This window comes from Callorhinus ursinus, unplaced genomic scaffold, assembly GCF_003265705.2.
Source record: "Callorhinus ursinus isolate GAN/ISIS: 27379988/994484 unplaced genomic scaffold, GSC_fseal_2.0 scaffold61, whole genome shotgun sequence".
Lineage (NCBI taxonomy): Eukaryota > Metazoa > Chordata > Mammalia > Carnivora > Otariidae > Callorhinus > Callorhinus ursinus.
In genome coordinates, this window is record NW_027397123.1 from 3,563,674 (window position 1) to 3,580,018 (window position 16,345).

A 16,345-nucleotide genomic window follows, 5' to 3' on the forward strand; every position below is an offset into this window, starting at 1 on the left:
GCATTCAGCCTTTGTGTTTAGCAAAGGGATCAAGTTCCTGATGGGCATGAATCACCAAAGGGATGATTTCAGGCCTATAGAGCCCTGTCCCTTCTTGTTCAGGTGATTCCTGTTCAAATGTCTCTATCCCAGCACCACTAGCCGATGTAGTGATTTTGTTCTTCTTCCCCCACTGCCGGCAACCTGATTCATAATTATCACAGTGGAAAAAAAGAAAAGAGACAATCTGTCTGCCTTTACCTCCCAGGCAAGGACTGTGTCCACTTCATGAACGTGTCCCCAATATGATGCCTGACATACAGTGGGGGCGCTCAAAAACTGTAGACAGTGTTGGATATTTACTGTCTTCCATCTGCAATGACCTGAGGACTTATGAAATCAAGGTTCATGGACTCTGGCTGAACTTAAATTGGTAGGTGCTGGTTGGGAAGTTGGGGGACCTCCCCTCTAAGGCTCCTCACTCTGACACTGTAAAGGCCTAAGCCTTGGGATCTTTTTCTAAAGTAACCAGTTATTTTGTTGTTTTTATACATTGACAGTTTCAGTAGATGTACAGGGGCGTATCTATCACTGTGGGTGTCTGATGTGAATCTCAGTGTTTCCTGTGTGTATGTGTGGCTTCCCCGTGTGTGAGAATCTGTGAGTCACCCCAGGAAAAACTTCAAGGAGCTAATGAGGGGCTTCTGCACATGCGCAGTGTGACCCAAGTTCCCCAGAATGCAGGGACTGCATGCGTACAAGTCATACCTGAGGGCACAATGTACTTTGCCCAGCTTGACAACGCTGAGGGGCTCCATGCTACTTCCAGTCTTTTTTTTTTTTTAATACATTTTTTAAAGATTTTCTTTATTTGACAGAGAGAGACACAGCGAGAGAGGGAACACAAGCAGGGGGAGTGGGAGAGGGAGAAGCAGGCTTCCCGCCGAGCAGGGAGCCCGATGCGGGTTCGATCCCAAGACCCCGGGATCACGACTTGTGCCAAAGGCAGACGCTTAACGACTGAGCCACCCAGGCGCCCCTACTTCTAGTCTTTTGATTTCTTTTTAAAAGTATTATTAAGCGAACAGGTAAGGTCTCCCACCCACAGGAACTGTGGTGGAACAACTTATTGACCCCCAATATCCCTTCTCCCCTGCTTCTGTAGTATAGGAACTTCTGATATTTGGCTAGGAACATGGCTGCCCAGAATAAAAACTACATTTCCCAGTCTCCTTTGCAACTACAAGTGGCCATGAGACAAAATTCTGGTCAATGAAAGAGAAACAAGTTTTGAGTTGCACATATTCCTTAAAGGCAAGAGGTAGCCTTCCCCTCCCCTCTCTCTGGTGCCTGGAGCTGATGATGTGGCAATCGTGAGGAGAAGGGACAGCAATAAGATACATGTATGGAGACTGGCCACTGACAGAGAGAGATCACCATACCAGCTCTTGGTGATTACATGAGACTTTACATGAGAAATAAACTACCTTGTTTAAGCCACTATTATTTTGGGTCCCTTTGTTAAGCAGCAAAAACATTACAGTAACTAATAAAGGACAAAGAACAGTCTCATGGGCCCCCAGCTATGAGCTAAGGAATATTGCCTTATCCTGCCCAGCCTCTTCTTTACCCAGCCTCCTCTTTCACCCTCACCCACCCAGCCACCGCCCACCCCTCCAGTACTCATCAAGTCCTCCAACACCTCCCAGGTTTCCAGCAAATTTATTGCATGAGTCTCAAAAGTCAATGGCAAGGTGAATAAAATAAAAGTGGGCTCAGGGAAGAGGGCCATGGGCACACACAGGGAGGGGCAATGAGTAGGCGAATTAGTTGGAGCAGGGGGATGCCTTTCCTTGGGTGTCACATCTCATCCAACCCATAGTCTTCCTCAGGGAAGTCCCCCACTGTCACCACTGATGGCTTGACGAAGGCGCCGTACTTGGCCTGGCATTCGAAGTAGCGTTTCCCATTCACACTGCAGGGCATGATGGGGGAGGCAGTGGTCAGAAAGGGCCCCAACACGGCTCCCACCCCAGATGCTCACCCACATGCACTTCCACGTATAAGCACACATATGCACACTCAGACACAGGCCCAGACACACACACAGATGCCCAAATAGGATTGCTTATTACCTGCCATCATTTTTCCCTAGTGGCTCATCATAGCGGACGCCAATCCAGTAGCCAGGCTTGAAATCTGTGAGTCCTGCCCAGGAAAGAAAGCCCAATGAAACCTCTGGATGCAGCTCACCCCAGATTTATTCCCACCCACTGAGTACAAAGCCTATCCTGGCAAAAACCTCTGCTTGCTACCACCCAGGGCCACCTCCATCTCCTGCCCAGACTAATATCATAGCCCCCTTCACTGGTCTCACTGTTCCTAACCCGATCCCCTATTTACTCAACACCTCCAGCTGGAGGAGTCTGTACAAATTTAAAGTAAATAGCACTGCTACCTTGCCCCAAATTCCTCAAAGGCCGCCCATCCCACTTGGCATAAAATCCACAATGCTTATGATCAAATGACAAGGGTGCTGAGACTATACAAGGAGGAAAGAATAGTCTTTTCAACAAATAGTTCTGGGACAACTAGATATCCACACACAAGAGAAGAAAGTTGGACTCATCTCACGTCACAAACACAAATTAACTCAAAATGGGTCTAAGACCATTGCGCAAAACATAACACTATAAAACTCTTAGAAGAAAATACAGGAGTAAACCTTTATATTAGGCACTGGTTTCTTAGATATAATACCAAAAGTATAGGCAAGAACAAAAAATAAATTGGATTTCATAAAAATTTTAAGATGTTCTGCTTCAAAGGACGCTATCAAGAAAGTAAAAAGACAACCAACCTACAGAATGGGAGGGGGAAAAAAAAGAATGGGAGAGAATATTTGCGAATCATATATTTGATAAGAGAATTGTATCTAGAATATATAAAGAATTCTTACAACTTATGGGCTGCATTGTGCCTGCCAAAATTCACATGATGATGTCCTAACCCTCACTACTTCAGAATGTGACTGTATTTGGAGACAGGGCCTTTAAAAAGGTGATTAAGTTAAAATGAAGCCACTAGGGTGGGATATAATCCAATCTGATTGGTGTCTTTATAAAAGGAGGAAATATGGACACCCAAAGAGACACCGGGGACGTGCCCGCACACAGAGGGAAGACCAGGTGAGGCCCCAGCAAGAAGGCAGCCATCTCAAGCCAAGCAGGCCTCAGAAGAAACCAAACCCGCCAAGGCCTTGATCTTGGGACTGCCAACTTCCAAAACGCAGAGAAATACATTTTTGTCATTTAAGCCATCCGGTGTGTGATTCCTCGGTTAAGGCCGCCTCATAAAACTAATACACAACAACAACTAAACAACCCAGTTAAAAAATGGGTGAAGGATCTGGATAGACGGTTCTCTAAGTAAAATATACAAATGGCTCATGAAAAGATGGTCAATCTCATTAGCCATCAAAGGAATGCAAATCAAACCCCCAATGCTGTCCCACGTCGTACACACTAAAATGGCTATAATTAAAAAGACAGATAATAAGTGTGTTGGCGAGGATGTGGGGAAGGTGGAGCCCTCATACACCGCTGGTGTGCCCATGACACGGCGTAAGCTCCTCCAAAGTTAGAGTGACCATGTGGCCTAGCAATGCCACTCCTACGTGCCAAATATGAAAATCCGTGTCTACACAAAAACTTATACAAGAATGTCCACAGCAGTATTATTCATAACAGACAAGCCGCGGAAAGGACCCAAACATCCATCAACTGATGAACGAATCCGTAAGATGTGGTGTAGCCGATCAATGCGGAATTAGTCGGCCATAAAGAGAAACAAAGCACTGACTCGTATTACAACACGGATGAACCTCGAGAACTCAGTGAAACAAGCCAGTCACGGAAGACCACGTCTTACAGGATTCCATTTATATGAAATGTCCAAAACAGTCTACAGAGACAACATTGATTAATGGCTGCCCCGGACTGGGGGAGTCGAGGTTTCAGAAATGGGGAGTGGCTGCTAATGCTTATGGAGTTTCTTTCTGGCGAGATGAGAATGTTCTAAAATTGATTGTGGTGATGGCTGCACAATTCTGTAAACATACTTAAGACCAATGAACTGTATGCTTTAAGTTTTATGGTATGTGAATTATATCTCAATAAAGCTGTTATAAAAAAAATGACCCGGGGCGCCTGCCTTGGCTCAGTCGGTTAAGTGTCTGCCTTCGGCTCAGGTCATGATCCCAGGGTCCTGGGATCGAGTCCCACGTTCGGGCTCCTGCTCAGCGGGAAGCCTGCTTCTCCCTCTGCCCCTTCCCCTGCTCACGCTCGCTTTCTCTAATAAAGAAGTAAAATCTTTCAAAAAAAATTAAAAAAAAAAAAACCCATAAACACCCAACTGCTCTCCACTGTCTTTGAGGCCCTGCATGGTCCGGCCTCACTCCTGCCCGGACCTTACCTCTTACCTCTCCCCTCATTTCCTTCCCAAGAGCCACGAGCCTCCCTCCCTAGCTTCCTTCCTCTGCGTCAGACAGGCCCTGCTGTTCTTGCTCCCGGCCTTTGCACTCCCTGTGCCCTCTGGCTGGAGCACCTTTCCTTCATGCAGTCCCTCCCCCAGGAAGCCTCTGGGATCACTCTCGAGGACGGGTCTGGCACTGCCTCTCAGCTCACACAGGCCCCCGAAGCTTGCCTCCTCCCCGCCCTCATCACCTTGGCCCGTGCCTTCCCCATCTCTGCTCTGACACGGCGCCCCGTGCTTTCACCTCAGAACTGACCCCTCCGACCTCCGCCTCCTCCATCACAGTGCACGCTGTTCTACCTCTGCGTCCCACTGCCCTGCCATGGACACTCTGGGCTGTCACTGTCATTGCTGGGTCTGTCTCTCCTGCTGGACTGGGATCTCCTTGAGGGGTGGGTTGCCAGCACTGCCCACCTCAGGGCCGAGCAGAAAGCCTCCGTGGGCCACGTACCTACATACATGACGGTGCCCCGGCGAGGGGGCTGCCCGGGCGCCCGCACTTCACAGCGGCTGCCCACGGGGATGGCGCGGGCCTGGGTCTTCTCCTCGTTCAGGCGCTGGGTGGCCTCGGCCTCCTGCTGTGCTCGCTCCTCCTCGTTGTAACGGCCCAGCTTGCTGCGCTTCAGGAATGAGCGGACTGAGTCTGAGGGTGGGGTGGGGGACAAGGCTTAGACATGGTTTCCCTGGTGTGGCCTCTGGCCTAAGGGGACCACCTTCCACCCACACAGGGCCAACATCTAGAGAGAAACTCTTCTGGGTGTTGGAGGGCTGCCACCCAAGCCCCGAGTCTCCCACTACAGCCCTGGCTTCTCCCCAGGACTCCTGGGGCCTCTCCACAATCCAGAAACTAAAAGGAAGGTGCCTGCCTCCAGTCCTCCCATTGCCCCATCTTCCGACATCCCTTCAGTGTCATATTGCCTCCATCCAGCCTCTCATCCTGCCCACTACACGTTCTGTTTTGCTCATGCCCCCATGGGACCCTAACTACCCCCCCACCCCAGACTTCCCTCTCATGCCCCTGTCTGCTGACCTGCGCTCCCTCACACCTCCCCCATTCACACCCTGTGCACCCCCAAGCCCTATCTGTCCACACACCAACCTCATCCCATGACCTCCACTTGCCATGTCTGTCTGTCCCCACTGCCCACACCACCGACCCCCCCACAGGGTCCCTGTCTGCCCCCGACCTCTGTCCGCCCGCACAGATGCCTTCTGGCCCCCACATGCCCCCACCCGTCCCTCTGTGCCTGTACCTTGCCTCTGGTCATAGGCTTCCTGTGAGATCTGGTATTTCTCCACCTTGGACACATCTTCATACTCCCCAAGGCGGGCACCACTGTGGTCAATGACCTGTAGTGAGGGGAGGGAGGTCAGTGGGGAGCAGGGTGCAGAAATGTCTTTAGCCCTTTTCAGGAACAGCAGGGACACCATGGCGGCTGGGGAGGCGAGCCAGGGGAAGCTGGGAGACACAACAGATCACTGCAGACTTTGGCTTTTACCCAGACTGAGCTGCAGCCAGGGAGGCTCTGAGCCAGGAGTGCCCTGACCTGACTCAGGGCCTCACAGGCTCCTTCTGGCTGCAGGTGGGGAGCAGACTGCAGCCTGCCCCCCCCCCACCCCGGGAAGGGCTGCTGTGGAGTCCAGGAGTGAGATGGAGGCTGGGACAGGGCAGGCGCAGTGGGGCAGAAGAGTGTAGACTCCAGAGAGATTCCGGAGGTGGAGTCCACAGGGTTTGCACACAGACTGGATATAAGTGTGAGGAAAAGAGAGGGGTCAGCAAAGACTCTCAGGTGTTTGGCCCGAGCCATTGGGGTAACACAGCAAAACAGAAACGGCCCTTTTCTCTGGCCAGGATCGCTAAGAATTTCTACTTTCTGTATTAAGGATCTTGTAAATTTGAGGTGGCTATTATTTTAGGCAACAAATATAGATTAATATATTTTATATATATACTTAAAAATTGTTTTTAAGTAATCTGTGTGCCTAACATGGGGCTTGAACTCACAACCCTGAGAGCAAGAGTCACATGTTCTACTGACTGAGCCAGTCAGGCACCTCAAATACAGGGAATATTTATAAACAGGAAAAGAATTTAAAACAAACAAAAAAAATTCCCCAGAGGCTGCACCTCTAGGAAACCTTCCTCAACTGACCTCAGAAGTGAGAGGCCTGTCGACACCTGAATCCATGTGTGAAAACCTCCTGTTTGAGGACGCCACGACCCGTGCCTGGCCCACCAGCATCTGGGGCTGAGGCTGCCCACTTGTCAGACCAAAGTCTCAGTCCTGGGGGCGCAGTACTATCCTGACCCACGCCCACTATGATCCAGGCCCCACTGCACCACCTGGACTATGGAAGAAGCCGCCTCCCCAGTCTCCCTACTCCTCTGGTCTTCTGCAGTCTGCTCCCCACACACAGTCAAAGGGAGCCTGTGAACACCTGAGCCAGACCAGGACTGTCCTGGCCCAGAGCCCTCCCCTGGCTCCCACTTCTGTCTGCCAGAGGAGAGGCCACTCCTCAGTCCCTGTCCTTAACTGTGCTCCTTTCCACCTCAGTGTCTGCACACATGCTGTGCCCTTTTCCTGGAGTATTCTTTTCCTTTCCTCAGTTAACTCTTCCTGTTTTTCAGGCCTCTGCTCAGGCATCACCTCTTCCAGGAAGTCCTCCCAGACCTCACTGACAGGTCAGGTTCCCCCAGTATCAGTGCTCCCAGCTCTGTGAGCTCTTCCTATATGGCTCTCGTGTCTCTGACATTTCATATTTGTTCCTGTGAATGTTTAGCTAACATCTACCTCACACACTGGACAGAGCTAAAACAGAGACCTGGTCAGACCTGGCTCACAGTTATACCCCTGGCATAACACAGATGCTCAATGAACACTTAAAAGGTAACAAAGAACCAGTTTCTCTGAGCACAGTGACTTCCAGAGTCATGCAGATTGAGCTGAAAATTCTAACTATAGTTCATCCTTAGGAAAGTAAATTCCATCCTGAAGCTAAGTTTTATCTTGTGCAAAATGGGGTTAATCACACCATCTTCCAAGTCTTATTTTATGGATTCAGGTCAGTATCCAACAATGATTCACTGAGCATCTTCTCTGTAGTAGGCATTATTCCAGGTGCTGGGGGAAATGCACAGTATGTCACAGGGTGCTAGGAGCTAAGGACAAAAACCAAGTAAAGTGGAAAAGAGAGGAGATTTAAATTTTATACTAAGGTCAGTGAAGGTTTCACACCCTCCAAGTGTGTGAGGAAGGGTGGAGTGAGCCATGTGAAGCCATATGAAAAAGAACCATGCAGGCTCAGGGTATATAGCACTTGCAAAAGCCCTGAGGTGGAGGTCACCTGGGACGCTGGGATACCTGAAGAGTAAGGGGAGGACACAGGATGACGTGAGTTGATCCATGCAGAGGTCCTCTGTGTTCCGACTTCTCCCAACGCATCCAAGTCTCATCACTCACCCTGACCCACCTCAAACTATGCCTCTGTACCCTGTTCCCTCCTCCTGGCATGCTCCTCCCACCCCTTATCCTAAGTTGCCCTTTCCTCATCCTTCCGGTCTCAGCTCAGGCATCCCACCCCCCCAGGGAGCCTCTTCTGATATTTCCAGGAGGAGTCAAGTACCCCTCTGGGGGCTCCCAATTCCCTGGGCTTTTCCCAGCCCAGTTCACACTACTTTGGCTGTCACTGTCCAGTGATGGTTCTGTCTCTCTCCCTGCTGGACTGGGGGCTCCACGAGAGGAGGGCCTATCTCGGTTATCACACAGAACAATGTACAGCAAGTATTCAATAAATAAATGAATGGAGGGGAGGTCTCACGTGGACGCGGCAGCCGTCGTCTACGGGGTACGAGCCCAGCAGTGCATCCTCCTGATCCAGCTTGCTGTACAACTTGTCGTCAGGTCCATACAGCTCCAGTTCCATGCAAGAAGCAGGACTGCCCACCACCAGCTCTAGTTTACACTGCGCGGGGAGCAGCCGATGGAAGGCTGTTAGCGGCCCCACCCTCTGCCCTGAGGCTCCACCCCCTTTTTTTTTTTAAGGTATGTATATTTATATATTTTTATATTTTTTAAAGTAAACCCTACGCCCAACGCGGCGCTCGAACTCACGAACGGAGATGAAGAATCGCAAGCTCTACCAGGGGAGCCAGCCAGGCGCCCCTAAGCTCCGCCCCTTGTAACAATCATCCCATCCTTGCTCCTCCAAGAAACCCACCATTTAGGACCCACCTGGTTATCCCTGGCCACGCCCTATGCAACCTCTGATTTCCCCTGGCTTCGCCCCCAATTTCTGGAACCTCAAGTTCCCTCTGGGCCCGCCCCTCCGGGGCCCAGTCCCCAGTCTGTTCAACCTCAGTTGATCCCTGGCCCCACCCCGCGTTCGGGAAGACCCTCCATTTCTCCTTTGCCCCGCCCCCTCAACCCCCACGCCCCGCCCTCCGAACCCCGCCCCCACGGCCACACCTTGAACTCAGCGATGGTGAGGCTGCGACTGTACCGCTTTTCAGAGCGGAAGCTGTTGAGAGAGCTGCTGATGAAAACGGTCACTGTGGGCGCCGACAAGCCCGTCACCTCCATCTCGCCGCGCCCTGCCGGGGTCCGCAGCCCGGTCAGTCGCCTCACGCCAGCCCCGCAGCCGCCGCCGCCGCGTCTGGGATATCAGCCCCTCCCCTGCTCCCGACCTGGCCAATCCATGCTCTCCCACAAGCAGGGTCCGCCAATCGCCGCCGTCTCTTTTCCACGCCAGGAAGCGGGCTCTCCCGTACTCTTGGGTAGGCCCAGCCAATCCTGAGAGGCCTTCCATGGTGCATCGTTCTTCCAATAGCCGCCCGGGAAACTGCCCGGGCGAGCGAAGGCTGAAGCCCACAGGAAGGACTGGCAAGAGTTACCTCGTCCGCGCATGTGTACTAGCCTTCAGCCAGCAAAAAGCAATGGCTTCATTTATGCTCCCGGCCTTGCATATTACGTAAAGCATCGTATTCCTTATTCCTGGCTCTCGTACCATGCTATTCTACAAACGGGGAAAGCGAGGCTCGGAAGTTGGAAACAATTACCGCAGGATATAAATAAAAACTGAAGCAAGTTATTGTCGAACCTCGGCGCAGAGAGCCGAGAACAAAGCCCCAGGGAGACAGTACGTGTGCGTAGCTCCGCCCCTCCTTTGGCGAAGCAACTAGGCTTCTTGACCCTTCCCGCGACCGGTCGCGCGGCGGAGCAAGTGCGGAAGGCTGGCTTGGCGGGCAGTGTGTAGCTATGGAACCAGACGGGACCTACGAGCCGGGTTTCGTGGGTATTCGATTCTGCCAGGAATGGTGAGGCTGGGCCTGCGAGTGTGTAAGGGAAGCAAGTAATGGCCCCAGGACTGACCTCTGACTTCTCCCTCCCACAGTAACAACATGCTTTACCCCAAGGAGGACAAGGAGAACCGCATTCTGCTCTACGCGGTGAGCACGAGCCTGCGGAGTGCCCGGGTCTTCCCAGAACGGTCCACCTGTTCCCAGTGTGGCCCCAAGCTACTCCACGTGACCCTTACTCCTTTTTACGCCTCCTACGCCTTTGGGCTCGCCTCCTATCCCCCGAGTGAACCCTACTCTCGTCTTGCCCATCCCCGAAGTGATTCTCAATATACCCCGTTATCCCAACTTCGAGACTCCACGCTCTAGTCATTCCCTCCAGGGAAGACCCAGCCTTCCCTTCCAGTCGCTTCCCCGATCTCTCCATGACCCCCTTCCCGCCACACTCGCCCTCTCGTAGTGCCGGAATTGTGATTACCAGCAGGAAGCCGACAACAGTTGCATCTATGTCAACAAGATCACGCACGAAGTGGAGTGAGTGGCAGCACTAGAGCCGGGGGACGGGGTTGTTGGCTGGGGGGCCTGGTCTGGGCATAATTATTCACCTTCTGTTCCCTCAGCGAACTGACCCAGATTATCGCTGACGTGTCCCAGGACCCCACGTTGCCGCGGACCGAGGACCACCCGTGCCAAAAGTGAGAGCGCGCTGTTGGTATTGGGGATGGAGAGTGGGTCGTCCTCGCTGGGTGAAGGGAGGAGGGAAGGGTATAGTTGGCTGAGGGGCTGACTGTCCTCCCAGGTGTGGCCACAAGGAGGCGGTGTTCTTCCAGTCACATAGTGCCCGGGCCGAGGTGAGCGGCAGGAGGAAGGCTTTCTGCGTGTCCCAGGGTTGGTCCTCCCTGGGGGCAGGGATACCAATACTGGGGGGGGGACCCTTACCAGTGGGGAAGGCCCCTTTGCCTATTATTTTGGGGTGTGGCTCTGCTGGATGGAGGTTGTGTGTTGTACACTTCCGTGGGGTGCCAACCCTAACCATGCACCCTTTCTGCCAGGACGCCATGCGCTTGTACTATGTGTGCACGGCCCCACACTGTGGCCACCGCTGGACCGAGTGAACTGTCCGCTCCTGTGTGTAATAAATTCTGTGTTTTGTGCGTGCATTCCCTGCGTTTATTTGCCTCTTGTGGGTTGTGTGGGATGCACATTCTCAAGCAGCGCGATGTAGGGCGCGGTGCTGCACGTAGGCGTCCGGCCTCGAGCAGGTGAAGCCACAGTCCTCACACACATGCAGCTTCTCACGGCGCTCACGATAAGCGTAGCTGGCCGGCTGCCCATGCACCTTGGCAAGATGAGCTTCAAGTGAGCAGCGCTGTGTAAATGCTTTCCCGCAAGCTCCACAGCGGAATGGCCGGATCCCTGTGCAAAAGGGCAGAGGGGGGAGAGGACAGACAGGGCAATGGTCTCCAAACCAAAGCCTCTCCACCTTGCCCTCCATGAGCATTCCCGCATTCCTACTCCGAGTTGTGCAGACTCTGCCTGTGTCCCACCATGTGCTACCTCCACCCGTGGAAACATGGGCCAGACACCTGTGTTCCCCACCTGCTCATCAGGATATTCCTTCTCCAGGAGGAGAAGGAGGGAGGCTTTTCCTTGCGCCCTTCCATCTAGGACCTGAATCCTGTAGCCACTACTGTCTTCACGCTGCACCCCTCAGCAGGCCTCCACCCTGGAACCGCCTTAACACCCACTGGCTGGGATCTTAAGTAGGTTTTCCAAGCCACCTGATGGCTGAGTCTTCACCCCATGAACACAAACACTGGAACATCCTGGGCACCTCTCTCCCATTTCATTCCAGACTTTCCTGGGGCCCAGCCGCCCTTCCCTGCCTCTGCCCCTCCTCACCGGTGTGAGTCCTCATGTGGCGCTTGAGGTCGAAGGCATCGTGAAAGCCCTTGCCACAACAGTGGCACACGTGGCGGCGCACAGGGCTGTGGCACTTGAGGTGTCGTGTCAGCATGCGCTGCAGAGGGAAGGCCTTGGGGCAGAGCGGGCAGCCAAGTGTCCCCGGGCCCCTGGGAGTGGAGGCCAGCCTGCCCTGCATGGGCTGTGGGAGGGACATGGGAGTTAGACGCCCTGGGCCGGAGCAAATAGAATACCTAGAGTCAGGAACCAAGGAGGGCTGGGAAGGCTGCTATTCGTGTGTGCAAAGGCCTTCCCTGACCCTTCCCCATTGCCTTCACCTTGCTCTCTATTTCCCCATAGCACATCTTCCAATGTAACATAGATTTTTCTAATTTTATCGTCTATCCCTGTAGCCCCCACCAGATCATAAGCTCCAGGAAGGAGAGAATTTTTGTCTTATTCCTGGTAAATATCCGTTGTCTAGAACACTTCCTGGCTTTCAACCAATACTGAAATAATCCCGGTCATATTTCTATTCCGGCTAGTGCTTTCCTTCTTCCAGGGCATGCACAGCTGAATATCCCTTCTGAGAACCCCAGTCTTCCCATCCTGCTCCTGTCACCTTTTCTGATCTGACATAAAGCAAATCACCAGGGGCGCCTGGGTGGCTCAGTCGTTAAGCGCCTGCCTTCGGCTCAGGTCATGGTCCCAGGGTCCTGGGATCGAGCCCCGCATCGGGCTCCCTGCTCGGCGGGAAGCCTGCTTCTCCCTCTCCCACTCCCCCTGCTTGTGTTCCCTCTCTCGCTGTGTCTCTCTCTGTATGTATGTATGTATGTATGTATGTATGTATGTATGTATAAATAAATAAATAAATAAATAAAAATAAATAAATAATAAATTAAAAAAAAAAAAACCTTAAAAAAGGAAATCGCCATCCACTTGGCTTGAATCTTGTTCTGCCCCACTGGACAGAGGGATCTCGGGATAGGAAATGTGACTGCCCACCCTAGGGAAATGGTGCCTGGGGTGAAGCCTAACAGTGAGCTCTACTAAGAAAGGAAAGGTGGGCGCCTGGGTGGCTCAGTCATTGGGCGCCTGCCTTCGGCTCAGGTCATGATCCCGGGTTCCTGGGATCGAGTCCCGCATCGGGCTCCCTGCTCGGCGGGAAGCCTGCTTCTCCCTCTCCCACTCCCGCTGCTTGTGTTTCTGCTCTCACTATCTCTCTCTCTGTCAAATAAATACAATCTTTAAAAAAAAAAAAAGAAAGGCATTCCCAGCAGAGAGAACAATAGGTGGAAAGGTCCTGAGGCTGGAGGGGCGTGTGCAATGGGCTCAGGAAGTAAAGGGCAGTCAGGTTATGTTGAGGCTGAGAGCGGGCAGAGATGAAACTGAGCAGGGTCTTGTGGTCCAGCTGCAGACTCACCGCTACCCAAGAGTCTCCGAAGCCAGAAGACTGGTGTGCTGGAGGGCCCTGCTGGTTGCTGCAGTCTGAGGAGAGAAGCCAGACGGTGATGCTTTGTGTCTCACCTACCCCTCACCTCCAGGCCCAATGAGGGGCCCACCTGGGACATAGGCATCTCCCCGGAGCTGATCAGGCAGGTGGCCCCAGTTGGGTGGCTGTGAACGCCGACTCCTGACCAGGAAGGCACGGGGCATCACCTCCAGGAATGGTGAGATGGCCCCACACAGACGACTGCTTCTTCCACCTGCAGTCACACCTCAGCCCCAGGATGATTAGAGGGGGAAGGGAGGGAGAGAGGGGGGAGCCCTGGAGGAGCCTCATTCTCTCCATGCAAATTTTGTGACCAGCCCAGGGAGCCGACTTAGCTGGCTCAGTTACCTCTGCCTCCGAACCCACCATTCCTCCCCCTTCTCCTACACCAGGTTCCTGAGGGCACTGTCCAGCCACCAGGGGCGGCCAAGTGCTAGGACCCCCAAGAACGTCAAGCAAGGGCAAGATTAAAGCCTAGACAGCTCCTGGGAGTGGGAAAAAAGAAAGAGAGACTGCAGGGAAGCTGTCTTCTCAAAGTAGCAGGGCTAAAGACCTGAGGGTCTGTTTGCCAGGCAAATCCGTTACCAACCGGACATCCAACAGCCTGTTTGGTTATTCAAATCACAGCAGCTGTCTGAGGAAGTGGGGGTGAGGAGTGGGTGTGATTGCTTGCTCCAGAGGCTGGAGAGACAGCACGGTGCAGTAGGGAAGGACAAAGGGAGGATATAGGCTCTGCATCTTCCAACAGAAAGCTCTACCTTTCCGATCTTCAGATGCCCAAAGCTTCCAGCCAGAAACACTGTTCAGATGTAGCAGGTATTAGAATATTGGTGTGTTAATAGTCCAGCTCCTAGTGATTGCCTGGGACACCACTCTCCCACTCTCCCACAGTCCAGGAGCCAAAGGGGGTGACCTGACACAGCCAGGGGCTCCCAGAACCCCACCCCTACATTCAAGCGAGTCTGTGTTCTAGATTGATCATTGTCTGATCGCTTAATCCCTGGTTAAGGATTTTGAATATTCTCTGTGCAGTTACTTCCTCTCACTTATCCAGTCAGTGACTTCCTGAGCTCCAACTATGGGCCAGGCCTAGCTCAGCACTAAAAATGAAAACATAACTTAGCCCATGGGGGAGACATGCCAGTGACACTGCAGAATGACCAAAGCTATGATGGGGGGTGCACAGGCAAAGTGATCCCAACTGCAGTAAAGAAAACCCAGGGGGCTCAAGGGAGCCCGGAAGAGGCTCCTGATCCAGCCTAAAGGTTCAGAGATGACTGCTGGGTATAGCCCTGAAGGAAGATGAGGTTTCAGGTGAAACCTCATCTGCCTGTGTTCCAGGCAGAGGGAACAGTCTGTGCAAAGGCTTGGTGGTGAGAGAAGCATTATTTCTTCATTTCTTCACATGCCCTGAGAGTCCTGCTGGTTCATTTGGGGCAGCACAGGAGGCGGGACTGAGAGTCTGTTAGCCCAGAGCTTTGCCACTTTATCTTTGCAGAACCCAGGCAAGTCACTTCTTGCTTAGCCTCAGTTTCTTCATCTGGAAAATGGGACTAATGTGTCTCCCTATCACTGGTTTGTGTCAAAGATCCATGTAGATCATGTGGGAAGAGTGCTTAGCATGCAGCATTTTTTATTTTTTTTAAAGATTTTATTTATTTATTTGAGAGAGAGAGAATGAGAGAGAGCACGAGAGGGAAGAGGGTCAGAGGGAGAAGCAGACTCCCTACTGAGCAGGGAGCCTGATGCAGGACTCGATCCCGGGACTCCAGGATCATGACCTGAGCCGAAGGCAGTCACTTAACCAACTGAGCCACCCAGGCGCCCAGCATGCAGCATTTAAACAGGGTGGTTGTTAGGAAGTCTTGAGGGGTGGCTAGGCAAGCATGTGAGTTTCAGTCAGTCCATCTGTAAGTGTTAAGTGCCAGGACACCTGGGTGGCTTAGTCAGTTAAGCGTCTGTCTTTGGCTCAGGTCATGATCCCAGGGTTCTGGGATCAAGCCCCACATCGGGCTCCTTGCTCAGCAGGGAGCCTGCTTCTTCCTCTGCCTGCCGCTCCCCTAGCTTGTGCGCTCTCTCTCTCCAGCAAATAAAATCTTTAAAAAATAAAGTTCTTTAAAATGTGTTTTGTCTCCATCTCACAATTGTTGGATTTCATGCACCTGAGACTGGTGTGTGCAGCGTAAGTCTGGCAGCCCAGTATCTAGGATCAGTCCAGCCTGGGAGTGCAGGGCGGAAGCTGCAGAAGAATGAGCTAGCAAATGGTTACAGGGAGCCATCTTGTCTCTTCCCCCGTGCCCAGTTCTCCCTGCCCAGCACCATGTCTCTTGGGGCAAGTGGTTCCTGTGTTACTGAAAACACATTAGGGAAGAAATTCAGGGCTGGGTGTCTTTGTCCCCATACCCTTTCTGTCCCACTCCTCCCGTGCCCCCTCGCTCCCAATAGGATTTCGACAATAGGGAGCCCCACATAAGATGGGAGAGAGGATTTCTCCAACTCTCTCCCTATGGAGTTGCCAGGCACACAGCTCCCCTCAGGCAGCCCTCTCTCCAGGATTGGCTCTTCTGGGTCCCACTTTGCTCCCTTGTATCTATAGCTCAAGGCTAGGGTGGGAGTAACAGCTCTTCTCTGGGACCAGTCCAGGATACCATACCAGCCCTAGGATTTCCCTATCCCCTGCCCACTTCTTTGTAAATGATCCCTTCACTGAACTCTCTTTGAAACATCCCGTGTGAGCATTCTGTCCTCCTCCCGCTGGGGCCCTGTGGGTCCACAAACCGCACGCGCACACATTCATCGGCAGTGGTTTCTTAACCAGCCAGTTTGTCAGAGGAGAGAGTCTGGTCTTTCCAGGGCAGAAGAGCTTAGCATTAGGAAGTGGAGAGTGGCAGACACACTGGGTCCTCTCTATCAGCGCACCCTCCTCTTGTGCTGAGAGAACCCAACTTTCTTTGAACAGCGATATGGCCAGGACAGGAGATGGTTGGTCCAAGTGAATCAAAGCCATCTCCATTCTTGCCTACAAATGCTCTGAAAGGGGAAGTGTCTAGGAAGGCTTAGCACCTTTCTTACTACCCTGGCAGCTGCCCTCCTTCGGGCCTTTGCTCCTGGTTAGCTGAAGGTGTACTGCCCAAGTGCCGGTA

The 16,345-nt window shown here is 52.6% G+C and overlaps 3 protein-coding genes across 4 annotated transcripts; 1 reads left to right on the top strand and 2 right to left on the bottom strand.

The window, feature by feature from the left end:
- Window positions 1-1,684: 1,684 nt before the first annotated feature.
- TBCB (tubulin folding cofactor B) lies at window positions 1,685-9,184 on the bottom strand. 2 transcript variants are annotated; one of them, XM_025854574.2, is made up of 6 exons: window positions 8,979-9,184; window positions 8,332-8,475; window positions 5,766-5,862; window positions 4,964-5,155; window positions 2,115-2,187; window positions 1,685-1,954 (listed from the first exon to the last, which is right to left on the bottom strand). In XM_025854574.2, the coding sequence occupies exons 1-6, from the start codon at window positions 9,090-9,092 to the stop codon at window positions 1,840-1,842; spliced, it is 735 nt and encodes a 244-aa protein (XP_025710359.1). In that variant the 5' UTR covers window positions 9,093-9,184; the 3' UTR covers window positions 1,685-1,839. The 2 variants fall into 2 exon arrangements, with proteins under 2 accessions (XP_025710359.1, XP_073741453.1); XM_073885352.1 differs by lacking the exon at window positions 8,979-9,184 and adding an exon at window positions 8,745-8,887.
- Window positions 9,185-9,429: 245 nt separating this feature from the next.
- Window positions 9,430-10,968, top strand: POLR2I (RNA polymerase II subunit I). The gene is made up of 6 exons (XM_025854587.2): window positions 9,430-9,826; window positions 9,904-9,958; window positions 10,269-10,342; window positions 10,429-10,503; window positions 10,608-10,659; window positions 10,861-10,968. Exons 1-6 carry the CDS (start codon window positions 9,768-9,770, stop codon window positions 10,921-10,923), a joined length of 378 nt encoding a protein of 125 aa, XP_025710372.1. The 5' UTR covers window positions 9,430-9,767; the 3' UTR covers window positions 10,924-10,968.
- Window position 10,969: 1 nt separating this feature from the next.
- On the bottom strand, window positions 10,970-13,466 carry OVOL3 (ovo like zinc finger 3). The gene is made up of 4 exons (XM_073885375.1): window positions 13,273-13,466; window positions 13,134-13,198; window positions 11,711-11,912; window positions 10,970-11,224 (listed from the first exon to the last, which is right to left on the bottom strand). The coding sequence occupies exons 1-4, from the start codon at window positions 13,364-13,366 to the stop codon at window positions 11,016-11,018; spliced, it is 570 nt and encodes a 189-aa protein (XP_073741476.1). The 5' UTR covers window positions 13,367-13,466; the 3' UTR covers window positions 10,970-11,015.
- Between the last annotated feature and the right edge of the window lie 2,879 nt (window positions 13,467-16,345).

Bases quoted from the DNA above. Each gene is read 5' to 3' on its own strand.
- TBCB (XM_025854574.2), bottom strand. From the start codon at position 9,092: ATGGAGGTGACGGGCTTGTCGGCGCCCACAGTGACCGTTTTCATCAGC. The intron at 8,476-8,978 runs GTGTGGCCGTGG...CTCCCCGCGCAG, and splicing joins TCACCATCGCTGAGTTCAAG to TGTAAACTAGAGCTGGTGGT. The intron at 5,156-5,765 runs GTACAGGCACAG...CCCCACCCTCAG, and splicing joins AGCCTATGACCAGAGGCAAG to ACTCAGTCCGCTCATTCCTG.
- POLR2I (XM_025854587.2), top strand. From the start codon at position 9,768: ATGGAACCAGACGGGACCTACGAGCCGGGTTTCGTGGGTATTCGATTC. The intron at 9,827-9,903 runs GTGAGGCTGGGC...TCCCTCCCACAG, and splicing joins ATTCGATTCTGCCAGGAATG to TAACAACATGCTTTACCCCA. The intron at 10,504-10,607 runs GTGAGAGCGCGC...CTGTCCTCCCAG, and splicing joins GAGGACCACCCGTGCCAAAA to GTGTGGCCACAAGGAGGCGG.
- OVOL3 (XM_073885375.1), bottom strand. From the start codon at position 13,366: ATGCCCCGTGCCTTCCTGGTCAGGAGTCGGCGTTCACAGCCACCCAAC. The intron at 13,199-13,272 runs GTGGGCCCCTCA...TTCTCTCCTCAG, and splicing joins GGGAGATGCCTATGTCCCAG to ACTGCAGCAACCAGCAGGGC. The intron at 11,913-13,133 runs GTGAGTCTGCAG...TCCCTCCCACAG, and splicing joins TCGGAGACTCTTGGGTAGCG to CCCATGCAGGGCAGGCTGGC.